Below are 15343 nucleotides of genomic sequence, written 5' to 3'. Positions count from 1 at the left end.
CGCTCCTCCCGTCACCACCCCCGCCCTGAGTGAGCGTCATGGTTCGCGCCGCGCATAAAAGGCTCCCGGGACCTGCGCGCACTTGGCGCTGAGAACGCGAGTCCGCAAGCCTGCTCATCTCTGCGTCCCACCCTTCCTCACGCAGGTAGGACCACCTGGAGCGCGCTGGGCTGGGGGGAGCCCCCCTGCAGCCATTCCGGCTCTCCCCAGACCTTAGCTCTGGCTGCCTTTGTTTTCCACTCGCCGTGGTGGCCGTCTTTGTCCTTGGGGTGGGATGGGGGAAATCGAGGCCAGAGCCTTGACTTGCCTCCCGCCCCGCTGCTTGCGGTGGTTTCTCCCCGGGCGGTGAGTCCGCGCCACCGCGTTCAGGTGGACAGGTCAGTTGGAGGCCTGATGCTAGCGCCTGAGCTGCTGTTGCTGGCCAAAGCAGGGGGGGAAGGGAGGCGGGTCTTCCGCGGTCTAAAAGCGGTGCAGAGCCGGTACCCAGGAGTGTTCGGAGCAGCGCCGTTGCCTGGGCCGCTTTGATGCAATCACCATTTACTGCGCACAGCGTGACCTTGGAAAGCGAGGACAAAGGGTCTTCCCGGGCGCGCTGACCCGGCGGGGGGGGCGGGGATCTCACCTTTCAGTCATGACCTCAGGCAACGCTCGCATCGGAAAGCCGGCCCCGGAATTCCAGGCCACCGCAGTAGTGGAGGGCGCCTTCAAGGAGGTGAAGCTTTCAGACTACAGAGGTGAGGGCGGCCTGGAGGGAGCCCATGTGGAGGCGGGGCACTGGCGTCGGAGATGTTGGGCCCTCACTCCTTTTCTATTCCCGCCCCTTCATCCAGGGAAATACGTGGTCCTCTTTTTCTATCCATTGGACTTCACTTTTGTGTGCCCCACGGAGATCATCGCTTTCAGCGAGCATGCTGAAGACTTCCGCAAGCTGGGCTGCGAGGTGCTGGGGGTCTCTGTAGACTCGCAATTCACTCACCTGGCTTGGTAAGAGCAGGGACCAGTAGGGAGAGAGGGTGCAGCGAAACCTACACCACTACAAAGTCCGAACTCTGTTCTAGTGGCTGTTGCTCAACCTCTGCACCACCCTTTCCCATCTTGAAAATTAATGGAAATAATCACGCCCAAGTCCTTAACCTTGACTATAGTAATTAGCACTTGGAATCTAGTTGTTTCGTACAGAGTTGCAAATGCTTTATCTCACTTAGGGCAAAGCAGTCTCCCTCCCAAGAACTATTTCAAGAAGGTGGTAACTCCAGTTTAAGAGTGAAAGGTGGTCCTGACTGGTTGGCTAAGTAGTAGAGCATCAGCCTGGGGAATGGACTAACTGGGTGGATTCCGGGTCAGGGCATACAGGAGAAGTGACCACCCCTCCCCCTCTCCCTTCTCTCTATATTTCTCTCCTTCTTCCCCGCAGCCATGGCTTGGTTGGAGCAAATTGGCCCTGGGCCCTGAGGATGGCTCCATGGTCTGCCTCAGGTGCTAAAAATAGCTCAGTTGCCAAGCAACGGAGCAACAGGCCAGATAGGCAGAGCATCCCCTGGTAGGGGGCTTGCTGGGTGGATCCTGGTTCCTGGCATGTGCAGGAGTTTGCCTCTCTGCTTCCCTGCTTCTCACTTAAGAAAATCTTTTTAGGCCTGATCTGTGGTGGTGCAGTGGATAAAGTGTTGACCTGGAAACACTGAGGTCGCCAGTTCAAAACTCTGGACCTGCCTGGTCAAGGCACATATGGGAGTTGATGCTTCCTGCTCTGCTCCTCCCCCCTTCTCTCTCTCCTCTCTCTCTTCTCTCTCCTCTCTAAAATGAATAAATAAATTTAAAAAAAAACCTTTCCAAAAAAAAGAAAATCTTTTTAAAAAGAGAGAGAGCGAAGGGCTGGGCCCCAGGATAGAGCTAGTGAGGAGATGAGGACTCTGCCCCAAGATGCCGGAGACGGCCAGCACATCTTAAACCACTTTGTTGGAATGAGAGCATTAGCTTAGTCTTCCCAGCTGCGGGAAACAGCCACTGCACCCACTTCAGGGTGGGGTGGGTGGAACTCTCAGGGCCTTGCTCTAAAGCCCTTTATCTCTCTCCTCCAGCACCCCCTTTCTAACCCTTATCATACCCAGGCCCACAGGGTGAGGACCCTGTTATGCTAGGCATTCTGAGGTCCCTGCTCTGTTTTCCCCACCCCCAGGATTAACACCCCCCGGAAGGAGGGAGGCTTGGGCCCCCTAAACATCCCCCTGCTGGCTGATGTAACCCGAAGCTTGTCCCATGATTATGGCGTGCTGAAGGAAGATGAGGGCATTGCCTACAGGTACTGTGGGATCCTTGGGGGTTCCCCATCTTCAGGGTGAAGGGACTACTTACTCTTGGATGATGCCCTTTCTGTCCCCAGCACTGTGGCTGGCAGGGAGATGGTGATCTCTCCTCTGCCCCTGCCAGTGGGAGTTCCCAGCTCTTCACTATGAATGCTTATGTCTGCAGGGGCCTCTTTATCATTGATGGAAAGGGTGTCCTTCGCCAGATCACTGTCAATGATCTGCCAGTGGGGCGCTCCGTGGATGAGGCTCTGCGGCTGGTCCAGGCCTTCCAGTATACAGATGAGCATGGGGAAGGTGAGTGGACACATATTCACATGTATTCACATGTGGGTACATAATCAGCCCCTCTCTCTGTCACTCATGTGGACATTCACTGCTTGCTTTATCAGCTGTGTGACATGGATGTAAGGGTTCCAAAGAAGATTCAGCTTAGGGCTTTGTCTGCAGGAAGTTTCTAGTCTGGTGGAGGAGACGTCCTAATATGAGGGTGGGGAGCCAGGAGGTAATAAAAATCTATATAGAAGGTATTTGAGAAGGCGTGTGCTAAGGCAGGCTTGAATAAAATTAGTTGGATCAGAGTAACTTCTTGGATGGAGGGCACAGCCTGACCATAGTTTCTCAAAGTCTAGTAGGGGTGATGGGACTGAGAGAATAAGATGGGACCAAAAAGAAATAAAAATGTTGGCCCTGGCTAAGTAGCTCAGTTGGTTAGAACATCATCCCGAAGTGCCAAGGTTGCAGGTTCAATCCTTGGTCAGAGAATATATACAAGAATCAACCAATGTATACATCAATAAGTAGAACAATAAATCAATGTCACTCTCCCTCTCTCCCTTCCTTTCTCCAAAAATTAATAAATAAAACTTTACATGAGGCCCTGGCCAGTTGGCTCAGTGGTAGAGCGTCGGCCTGGCGTGCAGGGGACCCGGGTTCAATTCCCGGCCAGGGCACATAGGAGAAGCGCCCATTTGCTTCTCCACCTCCCCCCTCCCTTCCTCTCTGTCTCTCTCTTCCCCTCCCACAGCCAAGGCTCCATTGGAGCGAGGATGGCCCTGGGCGCTGGGGATGGCTCCTTGGCCTCTGCCCCAGGCGCTGAAGTGGCTCTGGTCACCGCGGAGCGACGCCCGGAGGGGCAGAGCGTTGCCCCTGGTGGGCGTGCCGGGTGGACCCCGGTCGGGCGCATGCGGGAGTCTGTCTGACTGTCTCTCCCCGTTTCCAGCTTCGGAGGAATGTAGGAAAAAAAAAAAAAGTGATGGGGAATTACCAGTTCTTCAACATGCCATAATAAATATGAACACAGAGAAAGATAGTAGATAAATAGTTTTTTTATTTAAAAAAAAAAAAAACTTTACATGAAAAAGAGAAAAAAAAATTGCCTGACCAGGCGGTGGTGCAATAGATAGAGCGTCGGATTGGGATGCAGAGGACCCAGGTTCGAAGCCCACAAAGCCCACCAGCTTGAACCCAAGGTCACTGGCTCCAGCAAGGGGTTTCTCGGTCTGCTGAAGGCCCATGGTCAAGGCACATATGAGAAAGCAATCGATGAACAACTAAGGTGTTGCAACGCGCAATGAAGAACTGATGATTGATGCTTCTCATCTCTCTGTTCCTGTCTGTCTGTCCCTGTCTATCCCTCTCTCTGACTCACTCTCTGTCTCTGTAAAATAAATAAATTAATTTTAAAAAAGAGAGAAAAAAGATCAGCCACAAAATCTTCCACCTGGGCCTCGGTGCTTTAGTCAATATGCAGTGTGGTCTTGGGTCTGTACCACTTGGTTATGGGCTTCTTCAACTTGGGATCTCACTTGGCCTCTCATTGCTGCCTTACCTTGAATATGGGACTGTAGTCTCACATGTGCTTCCTTGTGTCTCCCTACAGTTTGTCCCGCTGGCTGGAAGCCAGGCAGTGACACAATCAAGCCCAACGTGGATGACAGCAAGGAATACTTCTCCAAACACAATTAGACTGGCAGATGGAAGCCAAGCTTGGGCTCATTTGGTGCTCCATACTGGCCCAGAAAAGGCCAGACCTGCCCCTTCATATTTTACAGTGTGTGTGACCTTGAAGGGCTAGGCCAAGGCCTTTTCATATTCCTAGCTGAGTGGTGAATGGTGACCCATCCTTGGAGCCCCTCAACCGGGTACAAGCCTAGAGGTGATCAATAAAGTATTAGGGACAGATATGAGTCTCTGTTGTCTGTTGTCTGCCCCCCAACTCCCCTTTTCCCCCAAGCTCTGGCCTGAGAGACAGATGCTATAGTTACTTATCTCTACCACAAGGTGGCAGTCTTATCATGTTCACCGCTTTTTCTCATTTTAAGCATAAGGGCACTTTGAGTGTTGCTTGCCTCTATGCAAGGAAAAAGCTCCTGAACCTGGCCTTGCAAAGCAGTCTTTGCCACATACTGCCACCGGTAAGCCCGGATTAAAATGTTTGTTTGTTTTTTCTTTAAAAGAAATTTTTTTTAAACATATAGTTGGAATACGATTTCTTTTTTTTTTATATAAAGTTTTATTTTAATGGGGTGACACCAATAAATCAGGGTACATATATTCAAAGAAAACATTTCCAGGTTATCTTGTCATTTAGTTCTGTTGCATACCCATCACCCAAAGAGAGATCGTCCTCCGTCACCCTCTATCCAGTTTTCTTTGTACCCCTCCCTCCGGATTAAAATGTTTTAAGAGCCGTGATGGCCTGACTTATGGCAACGCAGTGGATAAAGTGTCGACCTGGAAGGCTGAGGTCGCGGGTTCGAAATCTTGGGCTTGCCTTGTCAAGGCACATAAGGGAGTTGATGCTTCCTACTCCCCCACTTCTCTCTCCCGCTATTTCTCTCCCTTTCTCCCCTCTAAAATGAAGAAATAAAATCTTAAAAAAAATTAGATGTGATGCCTGACCTGTGGTGGTACAGTGAATAAAATGCCCACCTGGAACACTTGAGTTCACCAGTTAGAAAACTCTGGGCTTGCCTGGTCAAGGCACATGCAAGAGTTGATGCTACCTCCCTCTCTCTAAAAGTGAATAAAAAGGGAAGAGATGTGCTACTTCCTGGCTTTCTTCTTCAGGTAAATGGGAATAAAGACAACCAACACACATCACCATGCATGTTAAAGGATATAAAGTATGGCCTGGCCTGTGGTGGCGCAGTGGATAAAGCGTCGACCTGGAAATGCTGAGGTCGCCGGTTCGAAACCCTGGGCTTGCCTGGTCAGGGCACATATGGGAGTTGATGCTTCTGGCTCCTCCCCCCTGTCTCTCTCTCCTCTCTAAAATGAATAAAATAAAAAATAAATAAAAAGAGTCTCTCCCCTGTCTTGCCTATAGACTGTATCCACAGCATGTCTGGCCCATATTTTTTTTTTTAAAAAAAAGGATATAAAGTATGTAGCCCTGGCCCAACAGCTCCGTTGGTTAGAGCAGTGGCCAGAAGGCCAGAGGTTGCCAGGGTTATTGGTTCAGTCCCAGGTCAGGGCACATACAGGAAAGGATTGATGTTACTGTCTCCCTCTGGCTAAAAATAAACTCAGGGCCCAGTGAATGGTTACTACAATGGGTTAATGGACCTGGAAGAAGAGTCCAGTCTTATGGGGAAGACAGTGCTGACCCAGTCAGCAAAGTCAAGAGTGGGTAGTCTCTAGCTATATGCAGAGGGCAAGCTGTCCCATCGCAAGTTGGAAGGGCTGCCTGTTAGCCCCTGCACTGGAAGGCAAGGGTTGAGCAAGGCAATTTTCCCAGGAGTGTAGTTTGATGTTCTATATGTCCAGGCAGGTGGCCTTGCCACTCTGAGTCCCCATTTCCTTCAAAAGGACAAACAAGTTTCTTTAACCCATAGGCCCATTATTTTTTTAAATTTATTTTTATTTATTGATTTTTAGAGGGGGGGGTGGAGAGAGAGAGAAAGAGGGAGAAAGGGGAGGAGCTGGAAGCATCAACTCCCATATGTGCCTTGACCGGGCAAGCCCAAGGTTTCGAACCGGCAACCTCAGGGTTCCAGGTCGACGCTTTATCCCACTGCGCCACCACAGGTCAGGCTAGGCCCATTATTAATATTGCTGTCCAGCCAAATATCCTCCAAAGTCAATAACAGCCTTGGGATTTTATCTACACCTCTCCCGGAGGACCTGTGTAGTCTTCCCTGACCTCATTACCACCCTCCTGGTTTACTCCACTCCAGGCATACTGGCTTCTTACCGTTGTTCTTTAACAGACTGATCTTGTTCTGGCCACAGGAACTTCATGTGTTCCCTCTGCCCAGAATGTTGTTACCGAGAATTTTCTCAGCGCCAGGATTCTTTAAATCTGGTCTCATTAAAGGTCCATGTTCCCAAGCCATTCTCCAAAGCAGTTCATCTCCCCTGCCCCATCACTACCACTTTGACTTGTGTCTTCTGTTCCTAGCACTTACCATCTCAGAATCATGTTTCCTTGTTTATTTTCTGTCTACCTGCTGTGATACAGGCTGTGTCCCTAGGGCCGGTTGTTTAGTAGTTTATGAAATGAATCAATGAAGTGTCTGTTCTGTCTATCCTGCCCCTGTGGCCTGGGTTCTCTACTGTTCTGATTACTTCCAGCTCCGAGGCCAGCCTGATCCCCTCGGAGGGCGCAACAGCTGCGGGGGAAGGAGACTGAGCAGCCGCCCCGGCAGAACAAGACCCGGCAGTCACCCCGATCATGGCCTGGCACCGGGAGGGGAAACTGGCAGGCGGGTGCCGCCCTTCCTGGCGGGAAGAGGGGGACCGCAAGAGCAAGGACAGGCAAGCAGCAGCAACCCCCCACTCGGGTCAGGTCAGACAGCGTGGGCGCGGCGGGCCCGGGGCGCCAGCCAGGGAGGAAGGTTCTGGGGGAGGCTCCCTGGACCCAGGAGTGCGGCCCGCCCACCGCGGACGCTCGAGACCCAGCCCTGGGGCTTTCCAGGCCCCGGCAGCCGCCCGCCTGGGAAAATCCCGGCCTCCTTCCGGGCGCCGCGGCCCTTGCCCGGCAGAGCGGGGGAGGGGATTCCCGGAATCTGCCCGGAGACCGCTGTCGCGTCACTAGGCAGAATCCGCCCATATATGGGCAGCGCTTCCGTTGCGTCAGTGGGGAAAGCCCCGGCGCGCGCGGCTAGGCGGGGCCGCGTCTGCGCACCACATATATCGCCCCTGGCGTCCTGCCCCTAGGTGTCCGGAGGCTGACCGTATCCCCGCCCTAGATCGGGGAATGCCAAGTGGGATTGGACACCCGGGCTGGAATCGCGAGATGCTTTGGTAGACCTGCGGAGGGGACACAGATACCGAAGCGAGCCACAAACAGCAATGGGGCGGGTTCATTTCAGCACTCTACTCCCTCCGCCCGCCGGGCTTGGAAAAAAAAGACAACAGAAATTAATAAAGAACTTTTTTTTTTTACTTAAATAATTTCAATAAAAAGTCACACACACACACGAACACTCTTAAAATAACCTCTTTAGAGACCAAGTGCGTGTTTCTTATCCACAGTACGGTGCAGAGGGAAGAGCAGGGGGCGGGGGTCCCCTCCCCAGTGTCCCCGCGGGCTTGAGTACCAGGCGGCGGGGCCAGCTCCGCCGCAATCGCCCCCTCCTCCCCTCCCTATTAAATACACAAATATATTATATTCAATATGAATCGAGTCCGTTTCCAGCAGAAAAAAAAGAATTTTTTTTAAACTGTAGAAGGGGGGATTGTAAACGTCGAGGTGGAAGGACTGGGCGCAGAGCGGGCGGGCAGAAGTCCAGTGTGGTTTTCGGCGCCTCCATGACCAGGGGCCGGTACCCACCGCCTGCTCCGTCGCCCTGTGGGAGGCGTGCGCCCAGCTGTCCAGGCTGGGGGTGGGGGGGGGATGTCCGTACGGGGAAGGGGTACTCAGAAGGCGTGTCCCTTGACCCCAAGCAGCAGCTGGCAGCCGTTGCTGACGTGGGTCATGACCTTCTGTTTGAGCTGGGCCACCTGCTCCCGGAGGAGGCCAGCAGTGCTCGAGAGCCCCGCGTTCTCGGCCTTGAGTGTCTTCACCTTGTCCTCCAGGCGTGCGATGCGCTCCAGCTTCCGCTTCCGGCATTTGGTGGCCGCCAGCCGGTTCCGCAGTCGCTTGCGCTCCACTTTGATGCGCTCCTGGTCTTCCATGTTGATGGGGGACACTGGCGGCGTGGCATCGCGGCTGCGCGCCTCCGGCACCGTCTGCGGTTCCTCCTTGAAGGCGGATGTACCGCGGCCCAAGCCCAGCTGCGCCGGGTGGCCACCAGCGAAGGGCGGCGCGTGTGGGAGGTAGCTGATGGTGGCCGTCGGGTACGAGCTGCCGGTCCCGACGGCGGCCCCGGCGCCTCCGGAGGGCGCAGAGGCTGGGGAATAGCTGCTGAGGTTGGTGTAGACGGGAGGAGGCTCCGGGCCAGCATAGACACCTCCGGGCCCTGGCTGGCCCCCCCCCGCTGGCGCCCAGGGACACGTTGGGGGGCGTCACGTGGTTCATCTTGTGCAGGTCGTCCAGGGCTTTGACAAAGCCGTCGGCGAAGCCCTCCTGTTCCTCGGTGACGCCGCCCCCTGTGCCCCCCGCACTCCCACCGCTGCCACCCCCGCGAGGATAAAAGTACTGTCCTGGGGGTGTAGGCGTCGTCGTGATCACACCGTTGCTGTTGGGGACGATCAGGCGCTCAAGCTCTGATGAGGCGAGCTTGAGCGACGCGCCAGTATCCGAGCCCTGGCCTGAAAAATAGCTGCCACTACCGCTGCCCTCTGGGCCGGGGCCCCGGGCTCCAGGTGCTTTCAGACCTCGGTAAGGGTCGGTCAGGTTGAGCGCCAGGCTGGGTTTCAGGAGTTTGTAGTCGTGTAGAGAGAGGCCGCCCGGGGCCCGGCCGTATCCCGCTGTTGCGTATGAGTCGTCGTGGTAGAAGGGCTGTTCCATTTTAGTGCACATCCGGGCGGCCCGGGCGGTCGGGAGGGGGGGGTGGTCCCTGCGGGGCCGCCCCGGCCCTTTCAGCTGTGAAGGGCGCGCTGTCCTCGGCGGTGGCTGGACTAGGTGTCGGTAAGCGCGATCCTGGGCGCTGGCACCGACCGGGAAAGGCCAGCCGGCCGCCGTGAGCGAAGCCCTGTGCGGCTTCGGTAGCTCCTCCGACCCTCTCTGGCGCGATCGCTTTCTCGGTGTCGCTTCACTCAGCTTCCCGCTCCTTGCTGGCTCCGGTGTTGGCCTGCCGCGCTCAAGGTCCCAGCCGCTCTGCCAGAGCCACACGCCTTTATACGGCGAGTGTCAGCTGCGGAAGTGCGCTCGGATTGGCCGTCGCGCGAACCGGGCCCCCGCGCCCCCCCACCTCGAGCGTGGGGAAGGGGAGGAGGCGGCTCGCGTCACTGTCAGGAAGCGCGTGTCCTTGTAAACAGCGGCCACGGGCTGGGTGGTTTGGCGAGGCTGCAGGAGGAGGGGCTCAGGGGACCCTAGTGCGCGCTAGGAAGGGGATGTGTGAACACTCCGAGACACACGGGGAGGGGCTCCAGGGAAGGCTACGATACCCTTGTAGTACGCGATGAGGGACACGAGGAACTGGTACAGAGCAAGTGTATGCGCGCGCGCGTGTGTGGAGGGGGGTAAGTTGTGCAGAGGAGGTCTGAGGGACCTGTAGTATACTAGAGAAGCTGGAGGGCTTTGCATACTCTGGGAAACCCCATAAAAGAGAAATGGAAGGGTTCAGCTAGGTAAATGGGAAAGGGGTAAGAAAATGCTGGATTCAGGAATTGAGTGGGGGTCTCAAATACAGAGAGTTGAGGGACCGGAATTTTCATGGGAGGAACTGATTCCAGGAAAAGTGGTGGGATGAAAATATACAGGAAGGGGCTTGAGGACCCATTTTGCAAAAAATAAGTAAGGATTCTGAAGTCCATGGGAGAGGCTGAGGATGCTCCATAAATGGGAAGGGGACTCTAGATATGCAGAAAGTGAATGAGGGTCCTAGGGTATACTAAGTGAGGAAAAATATGTGGGGTAGAATAAGAGGACACTGTCACAGCTTGGGGTTACAGGGGTCATCTGCGAAGCCCTGAGGAAAGAGAATTAGAACGGTTGGGACACACCTTCAGAGCTGAGATGACAATGACAGAGGGTACCCGGTTGAGATATGAGGGAAGGAAGGGCCTTTGACGATCCTGAGGAACTGGACTGCTGGATCTTCCATGATTGGCGCCCCCTCTTACAAGTGACCTACAGTTGCTTTATACACTATCCCCATCCCAAAGCCCTCCCCCAGTAACCCTGGGCTTTACTGACTAGGCGTCAGTTCCTGGTGCCTGTACCCAGCCCGAAGGCCGGGGAGCGGTCGCCCAACCCCACTCCTTCCTTAGAAACAAGCTGAGGAAGAGCTCCGCGGCAGGAAGTGTGGCAACAGCCCTAGGGGAAGGAGCCCGGCCCTGTCTCCGTCACTCGGATCCTACGGGACCTTTCACCCCGCCCTGGGTCGGGCCGGGTTCTGAGCCTGGGAAGAGGAACATAGGCGTTGGACCCCCGCGAAGGCCCCGCTGAACACGCCCAGCTTTCGAGGCATCCAGGCACCGTCCCCCCCAGCAATGGTTCAGCCCGCGGTATCCGTGGGTGATCTTGTAGGCAGGCAGTTTGGGGACGGTTCCACTAGCTCGACAGAGGGGAACCCACCCGGGAGCTGATCCTGGTCACCGCGGCAACTGGTCGGAGTCGGCGCTTAGCTGGGGGCGGAGCTGGTCCCGGGAGTCTCCAACGCCCATATAAGGGCACAGGAAGGGGTGGGGCCAGCGCTGTTCCCTGGCCCCCAGCCTGGAGCCGGGAACCCGGTTATCTGCCAGGTCCTAGGGCGCGCCCGGGCCCCCGACGGCTAGTCCTGACCAGCCCCAGCCTCCGCCCCCGGAGCCCTCACGGCAGCCTGGCCTGGCCCCACCTAGTTGCTTTAGGGCTGCGTCCTGCCAAGCCCGGCCCGGCCCGACCCACCCTGGCAGGTCCCCACCTGCCCGCGGGCCTGGGTCGGACTTTGCCCCTGGCCCCACGGGGCGCAGAGGGGGCGGGCCAATGCCTCCAGGAGTCCCTGGCGCCTGGGCGTGTTAGCACGGCTGCCCCCTCCTGCGTGCGGGGAACCCATCCTTCCTGCCAGAACTAGGGCCCCTCCCCACAAACACCCCTAGGGGCTAGGGTTCCCCCTCACTCACTCATGTGGGCAAGGTCCCCTAGTCCTGTTTTAGTCTGGGGGTTCCATCAACCATCCAGAATACCTGGCGAGAGGGGGAGTTGTTACCTGTCTACTCAGGGTATCTCCATCTGAGGGCTCTCTTCCAGTCAGAAGGGACCTGAAAATCCAAGGGAAGAAGCTAGGGGACCCCGGAGGTCCTTCCTGAGTAAGGACTGGGTGGGTTTATATGTGAGGCTTCTAGTTAGGCTTAAAGTGGGACTTCCAAACAGTTAAGATGTAAGCCACTAGAACAGGAGGTGTTAGGCTGAGTCTCTTCCTTTCAAAAAGATGTCTCTATCTTCTGGAATAATGGAAGTTTCTTTAGGGTAGAGAGCTGCTGAGGGATGGGGCTAGCCAGCCTTTGTAGAGCAGGCACAGAACTCACCAAGGGTGGGAGAGAGAAGGAAAATGAAAGAGGTGAAAGAGAAACTGAGCTATGTGGGGGCAGGGGGAAGTCCAGTAGAGCAATGGCATTGGGGAGGAAGGTCCCAGAAGAAGCTGGGGGCATCCCTGTCTTTGGTTTTTGGAGGTACTTGTGACCCCTGGGTGCCCCCTTTCCTGCCTCCCCTAGCATGAACTGCTCCCTTCCCCCGCCCCAGGCTCAAGGGAGATTCCAGCGGCCTCGGAGTCTGGCAGGCATGCTGCCAAGGCCTGTGTCTCCCGCCCATGCTAATAACTGCAGCTGACATCTGGCCAGGACCCTGCGGGGGGGGGGGGGGTGCAGTGGGCAGGGTTGGGGGGTTGGGCAGGCCTGGCCAGAGGGCAGCATCTCAGGAAGCCAACCTGCAGGTCCCATAGGCCAGGAGGCCACAATGAGTCAGCCCTGGCCAGTGCTGAGGCTGGCCAGGCTAGGGAAGTCTTAGAGAACCATGAGGCTGGCCCAGAGGGGTTGGAGATGAAGGGCAAGAACCCAGGAAAGAAAAGTGGATGTATGGGGCTAGAGGTCAGGGGAGGGAGAGATGGCCAGAAAGACAAACTGGGAGCAGGGTTAGCATCATGTAGACAGACAGCAATGACACTTAAGATAGGCAGACAGACTGAGAAACAATAATAATTATTTTAATAGCTAACACTTATATGGCTCTTGCCATGGGCTGGGTACTCTTCTGAGTGGTTTAAGTAGAGTAACTAATTGCCTGCTTCCAACACCCAGCAAAATACATGCTGTGTATCCCCATTTAACAGATGAGAAAACTGAGGCACAGGAAGGTAAAAAACTTGCCTGATGTCCCACAGCTATAAGTGCTGGAGTTGAGGTATAATCTGAGCTGTCTGGTTCCAGAGCATCAGCCACTATACTGTGAATAATCACAGGCAGAGAGGCTTTTATACAGACCAACTGTTTGCCAAGCTTTACAGGCCCTTTCGTGTAGGATCTTCTTTAACCCGGGGAGAAATGGAGTTAGGCACATGGTGGAGGTGTGTTGGTGAGTGAGGGGACAGGTCAGCATGTTGGAGTGGGGTTGGGTGGCTCCATGCACTCTGCATGGGTGTTTGAGCAGGGGGTGGGGAATAGGCCAGCCAGAGAGGGTGGGGCCCAGCCCAGCTGGTACAGCCGGTTCCAGGCCCCTGCCAGTCTCACCCTTGTGGCCTGGGCACCACCCCCTCATGCAGCCCCACTGGCGCCAAGGCCCCAGTGAGAAGGGCGTGAGGATAGCCCCCTCCCACTTCTGGCCTGGGTGCCCAGATGCAGCTGGGGACTGCCCAGCCCTTATGCTCCAGACCAGCATCTGGAGGAGGACTCTGTGCCCAGGCTTCCCCCATGCCCAGGGGCCCAAAGCCTGGGGTGGGGATGGGATAAGGGGGAAGTTCACCTACCCCCACCCACGGGTCTCTCTGGGGCTTTCAGCTTTGACATGAGGGACTTCTTCTTCTTAAAAATAGTCTGGTGACCCCCTCCCGCCTGGCTTACTGACCAGTGGGGCCCTCACCAGGAAACTGGGCAGGGGGCTGCAAGTGAGTCAGCCAGTGGGCAGGCCAGGGCAAGAACCCACAAGTCACAGCACCCAATGTCCGTGTCCCTGCCCCTGGGTGTGGACAGGCAGCTGGGCAGGAAGAGGCTGAGAATCACAAAGGTCCTCCCTCAGGAACCCCTGGCCTGCCAGCTTCCTCCCTCCCCCACATATGTGGTTTGGGGGTCCCTCGCCCCTCTGCTGGAGAGGAAGCTGCTTGGTTTTCTTGGAAGCAGGAAGGAGAGGCCGTCTCCTCAGGCTGACTCAGCTGGGCATGAGGGGAGTTTCCCATAAAACTACTTCTGTCTCCCCACCACACACACTGTTGGTGAGGTCTTGGGGGGCCTGGGCCTGGCTGATTCTGGTTGCCCCCTTTACAGGGGATGTGCTGAGAAAACAGGCCCACCAGGGACTGAGGCAGCTGAGCCAGGCCTCCCAGGAAGTGACAAATAGGGAGGGAGGGAAGTCAGGGTAATGTTTGGAGAGAGGAAGTGTGGGTATCTGGGCGGGGGCACAACAGAGACAGACTGGGCAGCCCAGAGCTCCACAGTACCTCAGCATGGTCCAGCAGCTTGTCTGGTCAACTGTGGGTCTGCGTATGACTGGCCTGTCAGGGCATGTGAGAATGTGTGTGAGGCCTGTTTCCCAGTGTATATGTCTGTGTGTTGGCCCAACCCTGCAGGGCTGTGTAGGGTCTGTCTGTTTTGTGGGAGGATTGGTGGGTATGTATGTATGGTCTATGGAATCAGTTGCATGTGGCTGGCCTATTTACCTGTGTCGTTTTGGAGTTCATATGGCTAACCTATTCCTGTCTGGTGTGTATGTGTGTTTGTGTGTGTGTGAGGTCCACAGCTTGCCTGTGTGAGGTCTGTGTGTTTGAGGTCTGTGGCTGGTGTGTGTGAGCGCTGCCTGGTGTGTGTGTGTGTGTGTGTGTGTGTGTGTGTGTGTGTGTATGTGTGTGTGTGTGAGAGAGAGAGAGAGAGAGAGAGAGACAGGGTGTCTCTGTGTTTATGAATGTCTAACGAATATCTGGCTGTGGCCTGGCTGTGCCTCTCTGTGCTTAATGTGACTGTCTGGCCAGACCATGTGTGTGAACATGTCAGTTTGTCTTCTTCCATTTGTCCCATCTGTCAGCAGGTCTGATATATAAATGTTACCAGTGAGATAGTGTGTACCTGTAAGTCTTGGTGTCCGGTGGAGCCTTCTGAGTGTGTGTGCAACTGTGTGTGTGTGGGGGGGAGAGCTCTCTGTCATGGTATATATGTTTCCTCTCCATCCATCTTGTCATAGATTTATGTTTTTCTCTTTTTTTTCTGAGTATCTTTTTTTTTAATTTTTATTTATTGATTTTAGGAGCCTGACTTGTGGTGGCACAGTGGATGAAGTGTCGACCTGCAACTCTGAGATCACCGGTTCAAAACCCTGGGCTTGCCCAGTTAAGGCACATAGGGGAGTTGATGCTTCCTGCTCCTCTTCCCCTTCTCTCTAAAATGAATAAAGTCTTTAAAAAAATTTTTTTTAATTAAAAAAACTTTGACTTTAGGGAGAGAGGAAGAGAGGGAGGGAGAGAGAGAGGCAGAAACATCAATCTGTTCTAGTATGTATCCAGACCAGGGATTGAACCCACAACCTTTGTGTTTGGGGATAAGCTCTAAACAACTGAGCTATATCTGTTCAGGACCTGAGTATTTTTTTGAGGTCGTGGTCTTGCTAGTGTGTATGTGTGTGTGTGTGTGTGCACGCATGCACACGTTTTGTCTTGTGTGTCAGGATCTGACATTGTGTGTCTGAACACCTCTCATACAACTCTTGAGGCACCTGTGCTGAAAGTGACTGTCCCTCCCTCTGAGTCTATTAACATGCATGCATTGCCTACTCATGTCTGATGCATAGCTGTCTGTGTATTTCTGGCATT

The 15343-nt window shown here is 54.9% G+C and overlaps 2 protein-coding genes across 2 annotated transcripts; one reads left to right on the top strand and one right to left on the bottom strand.

Moving 5' to 3' along the window:
- Positions 1-4: 4 nt before the first annotated feature.
- On the top strand, positions 5-4487 carry PRDX2 (peroxiredoxin 2). The gene is made up of 6 exons (XM_066271774.1): positions 5-145; positions 630-734; positions 831-984; positions 2177-2299; positions 2470-2600; positions 4186-4487. The coding sequence occupies exons 2-6, from the start codon at positions 632-634 to the stop codon at positions 4269-4271; spliced, it is 597 nt and encodes a 198-aa protein (XP_066127871.1). The 5' UTR covers positions 5-145; positions 630-631; the 3' UTR covers positions 4272-4487.
- A 3183-nt stretch (positions 4488-7670) lies between these two features.
- JUNB (JunB proto-oncogene, AP-1 transcription factor subunit) lies at positions 7671-9524 on the bottom strand. Its single transcript, XM_066271589.1, is given in 2 exon segments — positions 7671-8711; positions 8713-9524. Coding segments are annotated over 2 exon segments (1044 nt in total). The 5' UTR covers positions 9214-9524; the 3' UTR covers positions 7671-8168.
- Between the last annotated feature and the right edge of the window lie 5819 nt (positions 9525-15343).

Source organism: Saccopteryx bilineata, chromosome 1 (genome assembly GCF_036850765.1).
Source record: "Saccopteryx bilineata isolate mSacBil1 chromosome 1, mSacBil1_pri_phased_curated, whole genome shotgun sequence".
Lineage (NCBI taxonomy): Eukaryota > Metazoa > Chordata > Mammalia > Chiroptera > Emballonuridae > Saccopteryx > Saccopteryx bilineata.
This window is presented reverse-complemented; position numbering and strand designations above follow the sequence as displayed.